The sequence below is a fragment of the Salminus brasiliensis genome, chromosome 13, assembly GCF_030463535.1.
Source record: "Salminus brasiliensis chromosome 13, fSalBra1.hap2, whole genome shotgun sequence".
NCBI lineage: Eukaryota > Metazoa > Chordata > Actinopteri > Characiformes > Bryconidae > Salminus > Salminus brasiliensis.
The window spans coordinates 38,039,162-38,048,595 of NC_132890.1; the positions used below are offsets into that span (position 1 = coordinate 38,039,162).

General features: G+C 43.2%; 1 protein-coding gene across 1 annotated transcript; it reads right to left on the reverse strand.

Moving 5' to 3' along the window:
• Window positions 1–370: 370 nt before the first annotated feature.
• On the reverse strand, window positions 371–8,672 carry LOC140574777 (uncharacterized). The gene is made up of 9 exons (XM_072694742.1): window positions 8,536–8,672; window positions 6,449–6,662; window positions 5,601–5,668; window positions 5,164–5,296; window positions 2,934–3,073; window positions 2,671–2,851; window positions 2,031–2,114; window positions 1,574–1,669; window positions 371–646 (listed from the first exon to the last, which is right to left on the reverse strand). The coding sequence occupies exons 1-9, from the start codon at window positions 8,670–8,672 to the stop codon at window positions 371–373; spliced, it is 1,329 nt and encodes a 442-aa protein (XP_072550843.1).
• Window positions 8,673–9,434: the final 762 nt, after the last annotated feature.

Below are 9,434 nucleotides of genomic sequence, written 5' to 3' on the forward strand. Positions count from 1 at the left end.
AGCAGAGTAATGGATATTCATAAATCTTTAAAGTAACATCAGCCACTCAACAGACAAGCTAATGACAGGCCATGCTTATATACTGTGATTAAGGTCACTTATCAGCATATGACCTACTGAACATGCAGGTTCCACCACTACAGCAAAGGCATCATGTTAGCATAGGCTTTATTAATGCTAGCTGGTAAAAGGGACACTGAAAGCACGAGCTTAAAACAGCAGTATAGTGATAAAGGCAGTATTGCAGTAAACTGTTCGTTTTAAAAGCCTGTTGGGGGCTTTGTTAGTGATAGGGGGATTGGGCAATTGGCCATCCAAACTGGGTAGAAAAAGGAGTAAAACACCTCTGTGACTCTGTGAAGTTCAGAGTTCACCTCCTCCGCCTCACGCCACACAAGCAGTTCATGGCTGAGAGTTTGGAGCCGGATTTGGGTGGGGGTTCTGGATCAGGGTCCGGGGCAGGACTCTCTGTGGGCTGAATTGCGCTGTACACAGGTACCGCTGAGGCAGATGATGAGGCAGTGCTCGGAACATGCCCCAGATCACACCTGCGCTCTTCTTCTGATACTCTGAGGCCTCTGAGGTGTGTCACAAAGTTCAGTGTCTGCTGCTCCAGGGACATGAAGCCCTCATGGACTTTTATAAACTGTAAATTAAAGGAGAAATTAATAATGAATTAGGTTTAAAGTGAAAGTTTTTCTTTTACAGGAAAACAGAAACACACGCTTTCATTTCCCTCCCTTCTGTTCTCCCCCCTATGTGCTGAGCTGCCCCCTGCTGTCTGCTTGCTGCTGATGCAAGTGTATGATGGGTGTATGATGAGTGTATGATGAGTGTATGATGAGTGTATGATGGGTGTATGATGAGTGTATGATGAGTCTATGATGAGTGTATGATGAGTGTATGATGGGTGTATGATGGGTGTATGATGAGTCTATGATGAGTGTATGATAGGTGTATGATGAGTGTATGATGAGTCTATGATGAGTTTATGATGGGTGTATGATGAGTCTATGATGAGTGTATGATGAGTTTATGATGAGTGTATGATGAGTTTATGATGAGTGTATGATGGGTGTATGATGAGTCTATGATGAGTGTATGGTGAGTGTATGATGAGTGTATGATGAGTCTATGATGAGTTTATGATGGGTGTATGATGAGTCTATGATGAGTGTATGATGAGTGTATGATGAGTCTATGATGAGTGTATGATGAGTGTATGATGAGTATATGATGAGTCTATGATGAGTTTATGATGAGTGTATGATGAGTTTATGATGAGTGTATGATGGGTGTATGATGAGTCTATGATGAGTGTATGGTGAGTGTATGATGAGTGTATGATGAGTCTATGATGAGTATGATGAGTGTATGATGAGTGTATGATGAGTATGATGAGTGTATGATGGGTGTATGATGAGTTTATGATGAGTGTATGATGAGTTTATGATGAGTGCATGATGAGTGTATGATGATTCAGTCATTGTGTGAATGTGATTCACTAAACGGTTTTGGTTAAAGTCTACATCTGTAACTCTACAATACTCCTGAGCTTTAGGTTGTAGCGAACCTGTTGAGTGTTGCTCTGCAGAAAGTCTTTGGTCCATGTAGACTCCAGTTTATGACCCACAGTCTCAGCCAGAACCTTCTGCCTGCTCTCCAGCTCCTGTAGAACAGAGGACACATCATTCTCTATCCTGGACTAAAGGAGAATCTGTAAAGGACCTTGTATTTATTTCATTTACAAAAACAAACAAATAAATTAAGCATCAGGAAGTACTGCCAATAGAATAGGACTCTCTGGAGCAGATCAACATCATGACCCTATTGGCTCCATGCTGCCTAATACCAGGCGTGGGCTAGAGGGGTATAAAGCCACCCAGCATTGAGCTGTGGAGCAGTGGAAGAACTGTGTTCCCTGGAAAGATGGTGGAGGAGCTCCATCCAGTACTTTACCCTACAGTACCCTAGACAAGATCATTGCACAGTAGTGTTAAAGTGTTTCATGTGTGTATGCATATTTTTACCTGGAGCAGGTGTGTGCTGGTGCTCAGGTGTGTCTGACACTCATTAACCCTGTTCCTGAACAGATCCAGCTGTGTGTGCAGGTTCTGAAATACAGAGGCACTGACATGAAATTCCATAGGACATTGTCCACCCACCCAGCACGCTCATGTGGGGGGTCACATGGGTGGGACAAAGGCTAGGTGGGTTCCAGGTGGGCTTCGCAAGTTGGGCTTCCCAAATAGGCCCTTTGTTACAGCCCTCCTTATTCTCATATGGGTCCCATCTAGGCCCTCATGTGCAGTGTATAACCCAGACGGGGCCATGCTTAACCCCTCCAGGTACCAACCATCACTGACCCCTGGAACCCAAGGACAAAACGTTCTGGTTTCCAGTTGGGCTACCCATACCGGCCTCATATGGGCATGGTTAGCTGAGCAGAGTTCATTTCCATTTATTTTTGCTTTAAAATTACAAAATTATGACAAATTAATGTAACATGTTCTCATGAATTTATCTGTTCCTTCATGAACATTTCTTTTTTTAATATAAATCATACAGATGTTTTCCAGTGCTCTCCTTAAGACTTGTCTTTTCATAAAAAGCGCTAAGAATATATATATACAAATATTATTATATTATTTATTAATATTTCTGATTCACCTCAGTGTCAGAGAGGACAGTGTGAGGGTCTTCAGGGCCCTGGCACTTTTCCGGCTGGAGAGTCACTCTGGTGTGCAGATTCTCCAGAAGCTCCCAGCGCTCCTGCAGACCCTGCTGAACCTCGGCCACACACCCTCCATACTGATCCTGAACCTGCAGGAGAGAGTGCAGAGCACTCACCCTGAGACAGAGACAGAGAGAGGGAGTGTGTCAGTGAGACGATCTGTAATGATGATGGTAAACGGGGCTGGAAAAAGGTTCACCTGTCCTGCAGGTAAGTGCAGATGTGCTTGACTCTGTCTTTCAGTGAAGATTCTTCCTCACTCACTTGGCCTTCCTCCTCTCCGGTCTGTAGTGGTCGCACCTCAGGAAGGTTGCCCTTATTGACTGCCTGAGACACCGCCTGACAAACAGGGAGAAATGCAGAGAGGAATAACTCCTGAGGTCAGGCTTGGAAATCAACCGCCTAGATGTCGAGTAGGTGTATCCTTCAAGTTGCAGGTGTGGCAGGTGAATGTGGATGGGTGTACCCGGCAACACTTAGCGATGGGCGTACTGGTTAAGATACAGGGAGATGCAGTATGGCTGGTAGTTAAAAAATAATGCACTGATAGATTAGCTGTCAGCCACTGGAACTTCTTCATAGCTCCTATAGGCCGTCCGTCACAGACTACTTTCACACAGCAGGTGGCCCATATCAGATTTTTTTTGAAGGCTGTTTACATTTTTCATATTTTAATGTGACCTATATACGAGTCACACTCCTGCACAAAAGAGCAAAGATTCACATAAAGTTCGACTGGGTCAGAGCATCTCCAAAACATCAGGCAGGTCTTGTGGGGTGTTTCCAGTATGCAGTGGTCAGAGCCTACCAAAAGTGCTTTAAGGAAGGACAACTGGTATACCAGCGACAGGGCCATGGGCACCCACGGCTCACTGATTCTCAGGGAGGTCTGACCTTACACCTTACCGGACTTACAGGATCTGCTGCCAATATTAGTCTTGGTGCCAAATACCACAGGACGCTGTTCTGACTGGAACCTAAGTGAATGATCTTCCCTAACTTCTGCTGTACTGTAGGAAATCCCCTTTCCAACTCATATAAAATTTGAAGTCTGCTTGCTGGCACAACATCTGACAAAATAACACCCTATCGGACTGAGGGGTGAATACATTTGCATTCAGCGTCTTACAAGCTCGATCAATCCAAATATTATCAGCTGCATCAAATGAATTGTCTGAATTTCATAAGCAACATTTTCTGTTGCTCATGAGAGGAAACGTAGAGATCAGTTTACAGGTGGCCAGAGCCACAGGTTCTGAGTCTCAGGGCTTAGCAGTCCGATCAGTGTGTGGGAAAGCACTCTAAGATTCCTCAGTTCCTCACAGACGTGTTCAGAGACAGTTGTTGATATGACAGCTTAATGACCATCGTTGAATAACTCCATTCCATTAATGCCATCCTAAAACATTTACAGTGAGAAAAACATTGCATGGCCCGAAGCTACTCAGAATTTTGCATTCCACCCAGGAAACAGCATGCCCTGAGTCAACGGCCCAGCTCCCCATATCTTCAGGTATAAGAATTCCATTAAATGCTGGTATGTCTACTATAGACAATGACTGTGAAAAACATGTGACACTGTGGTTTCATTTCTACAGAACAGAAGGAAATGAAACCACAGTGTCAATGTTTTTCACAGTCATTGTTGCAACAAAAACTGAACAGAAACTGTTTGCAACAAAGATTTGGTAGCCCCGCCCCCTTCTCCCTTACAAAGCCTCAGTGTCTCAGACCGTCTTCATTGAGCTTCCAGTGCAGAAGCAGAGTGGATTTCCCCCTGGATTCCCAGTTTGTCCGGTAAGTGGACGCTCCAACAGTTGTGTTGTGTAGCTCATGGATTTTATTACAAAACAATTTACATTTCCATCAAATGACAGAATCAGTTTTAAATTGCTCAGTTTTAAATGGTATATAGACTCCAAATGCTCAACTTTTTTTTTTTTGGGGGGGGGGGGGGGGGTGATCTAGCATAATCTAGCATTATGTCACTTATGTCACTGAATAAAATCTAATTCTCACAGCAATTCTCCTCCAACATCTAGTAGAAAGTCTTCATCTCTGGACAGTAGAGACAGTTACTCCAACAGAAGCAGTAGAAACTCTTTTTTAATATCCTTGATTTCAGAAGAAACAATAAATAAGCAGATGTCCCAATACTTTTGTCCATATAGTGTAACCAAGGAACTCTCCGCTGTTGAAACTGGGACACTGCAGTCCTGCGTCTGTGTTACTTTGTATCAATTTGAGAAGAAAATCAGTGAAACCTCCCATCCCTACTAGCCTAGTGCTCATTCACTGTACTCTGACAGCCGCAACAATCCAAAAAGCACCACCCATGACTAAAGTCATCCAGTAACAAAGACTATAAGCACACCTGTATCATAAAACATTATATATATATATACAGTATTTACAGTGACCCAACTGACCTCAAGCCTGGTGAGAAGGCTGTGTATCTGTGAAAGACTGGAGTCCCCTGACAGAGGCTCCTGAAGAATGGACACCACAAAGCCATCCAGCATAGAACTGACCACAGCAACAAGATGACCTGCATCTGGCTGACTGATGAGGATGAAGACAATGAAAGGCCATTGCATTAAAATGTATTAAAATGTTAAAATAAATAAATACTTTAATCTTTCTCTGTTAAAACATTTCATTTTATATACTATGTAGATAACTGTATGTATATATTAAATTATATAATATTATAAAGTTTATACTGTATAGTTTAACTTGAGTAGGATGTTCACACAGGACCCATACTTTCACACTTCCCCTCTGCTGTTTAAACCTCTGGTAGCAATCTAAATAAAATAGGGCTGTAGTGTCTACTGTCACAGTTTGTCCTTCTTGTCCTCCTCACCACGCCTGTAGATCTAGTTTAGCCTCTGTCACGGCCTCATCACTGACTTGGGAGGCTCCTCCGGTCCCCTGTGAAAACAGCATGTCAGGCTATTATTATAGCATGTGACTCTCAATATGGTGGGCATGTCCAGCACTATAAAAACATACAGTATAAACAGGGGGATATATATATTCCACAGTTGTGCAATTATTGCCAATAGAATAGGACTCCCTGGAGCAGATGCTGCCTAATGCCAGGTATGGGCTAGAGGCGTATAAAGGCCAGCATTGAGCTGTGGAGCAGAGGAAGAACTGTTATCTCTGGAATGATGGATGGTGCTCCAAACAGTACTTTTGGGATGAGTTGTGGATGATAAGGTAAGGTAGTGATCATCATCCAACACTCACTAACGCTCTTGTTACTAAATATAATCAAATCCTCACAACAATTCTCCTCCAGAATCTAGTAGAAAGTCTTCTTCTCTGGACAGTAGAGACAGTTACACCAACAGAAGCAGGATCAATTTTTTCCCCCAGAAGAAACCATGTCCCAATACTTTTGTCCATATAGTATAAGTGACCCTCAGGGGAAAATCTAATGCAGGGCCCTTTAGTAGCACTGGATATGCACACTGTCTTAAAGCCTACTGGTATTAGCAGTCTGAGCTCCCTCTATCATGTTGTTTTGTGTGTGTGTGTGTGTGGGGGGGGGGGGGGGGGTGCTGATTTACTCACAAGAGCAAACAAGAGCAATCTGTGCAAACCTGTGACTGGACATGCTAAAGAAAGCAGCCCTGTGGGTCAGAGTGAGAAACCTAATGCACTACTGTGGTATTTTGTGCTCGTGCTGTATACGCTAGAACACACCTGCTTATGCGTCTGTCGGCGGTGGTAAAGGTGCTGGATTAGAAAAACGCAGAGACCAAAGAAGATCCACAGCAGCCCAGCCAGCAGTAGCTTGCCCCCAGCCTCAGGAAGACTGACCGAGGGGTGTAGCAGGGATTCCTCCTGGACCACCAACCACAGTGCTGCTGCTTGGGCCAGACATGGGAGCCATCTGGGCCAGTGTCTCCAATGCAGCCTGAGGAGGACAGTGACAGTGCTGAGGTTAAATGCAGAGAGGGCATGGTAGTAAAGAGTATGAAAGGATTCCATTAGAAACATACATCATTTTTCTTCTTCTTCAGATGACCAGGAAGCAGATATGCAGGTCAACCAGCTGGTTGACTTGCCCAGTTAGTGCATTTCTAATCAGGAACTAAGGATTACAGAAGATTTACAGAACCGTCACTGTAAAACAACTGAACAAGGGTGTTCTGAAGTTTACTGAGCTACATAAAACTTAGACAAACATGCCCAGCCCTTCACTTACAGCCTCATACGCACAGTCGAGTAAAACATTAATACCTGCCTACAGTTCAGATAGATAGGTATGGTAGCTATAGCTATTCAGTGCTCAGTGTTCTTCAATGAGGCTCAGCTATAGTTCAGCCAGAGCAGAAATACCGAGCATTACTAGCTCAGATCTTACTGTATAAAGAGTAAATGGAGTAAAGATCTGCCAATCTGTAAGTAAAACATACAATTAGCAAGGAAATAGCAAGGAAATTAGTGATATGCTCTTGTGCAAAGCTAACGTTAGCATCTAATTCTGTTGACCCCAACTGGGCAACTCAGCTGTGCGGTCACAGGTTTTAGGGGAACATAAAGATATATTTTATTGTCATGTTTCTGTCAATCAACACAAAAACCTTTTGTTAGAGGGTTTAGAACCTGAAATTTCACCTGATCTCTGTGCATGGGGGAAGGAAACCCACGCGGGCACAGAGACTACATGACCCCAACCCCAACAGCACCCCACACCTGATTATTATTATTATTATTATTATGATTTATCATTGTGCAAAGCATTTTAATTGCACATATTTCCTGTGATGGAAATGAGCTTCTTGACAGCATTTTCACATTTGACATTTTTGTTTTATTTGAAACTTTTTACTTGATTTTGACACCATATTTAAATAGTAATGGGTTGTAATGGTCAGGGTTTCTTTTAATATGAATACTAATTTTTAATAATCTGTCACAAATTACAATAAAACACACATTTGCAATCTCAGTTTTGTCTGTGAATTCAGGTTAAAAAGACACTGTGGTTGTATTAATTACACATTGATGATTATATTAATAAGTATTAATGCTATGTTAATTCTGTCAGTGAAAATGATTATTGCTGATCAGGCGTACAACCTCAAAAGCATCTCCAGCAAGATTCTGAATGAACCTATGGATACCATGTTAGTATGATATATATATTATAATGTTAGTTAACCAGTAAAACGATGTCCTATATATATATATATATATATATATATATATAATAATCTTATAAAAGATTTTTCACATCTCCACCATTCTTTAATTTGTCATATAGCTTTTCTTATCTAAAGGTAAACATGAAATAATTCCCAGGAATGAGCCGTGGGCTCTTTCCCTCCGTATTACCTTCTTATTCTCTTCTCATGTCTAACTTCTCTTCTCTGTTTTATTGAATTTTAACAGTAAACACATTGTGAGACTTGTATAAAAATGAAGCTGGGCATATTTTATGTCCATAATTGTCCCTCGTAGAGATCTGCATGGCCTATCAGGTTCACTTGTGCACTGCTAAATATCATTTCTAATAAACAGGCAACTGATTGTGTTTCATCCCTTCAGACAATAAACTCAGCGAACTGTTCTTTCACTATGAACTGAACGGCGTGCGCCGCTGTGTGTCTGGCGTCTGGTGTGTTGGTACCTGTAGATACTCTAATCCTAAACTCTGTGTGAGCACTACTGGACAAACAGCCTGCTTTAACCAGCAGACGACAGAGGTTTCCTACAAAGCCCACACACACACACACACCTGTCATCAGTCCCTAAACCCCAAGGACATACACATGCACACTCACTTCTTCCAGCTCAATCTCTGCTCCTGATCTTTCTCTCTGTCAGACACTCCATCCTCCTCTCGTCCCTCAGTTTGCCTCTTCTCCCCCTTCCCGCCTCCTTTTCGGCCCCCTGCCTCCGCCGTGGTCAGCTGAGGCATCGGTGCCACACTCCTGCATTGGCACACTCTCACTGGTAGTTAGTCTCCACTTGTCCATTGATTCAGCGGAGGAGAAAGACTCGCCCGTCCTGTAGCACCAGTCCGGCTGGCAGCTTTAATGTTTGTAGGCCTTTGTTTAGAGTCTTCACTCGGATCACGAGAGAATGTGTGGAATGTGAGCACGGCCCAAATCAGCCTAGCTTCGGTACGTCAGCAGAAGGTGTAATCAGATCCACCATCAAACTGGTTTTATTAGATACACCAGTCAGCCATAACATTAGCACCACTGACATTAACATTGACATTGACTATCTCCATCTACAGTGGCTCCTGTCGTGGGCTGGATACTGAGTAGGGTCTAATACTGAGAACGTCCTCCTTGTGTCAGAACAGCAGATCTGACCGTTCGAGGCATGGGCTCCACAAGACCTCTGAAAGTGTCCTGCTGTGGTGTCTGGAGCACCAAGACTAACGTTAGCAGCAGATCCTTTAAGACCTGGTGTGAGGTGGGCGGAGCCTCCATGAGCATCAATGAGCCTTGGGTGTCCAAGACCCTGTCTCCGGTTCACGTTATCCTTTCTTGGAGCACTTTTTTTTAGGTCCTGACCACTACATACCAGGAACACCCCACAAGACCTGCCTGATGTTCTGGAGATGTCCTGACCCAGTCGTCTAGATCCTCACAGTTTGACGTGAATGCTTACTGCCAGCTTCTGTTCCTTTCAGTTCATTTATGACACATTTGTTCTGAAGAGCCAGTGT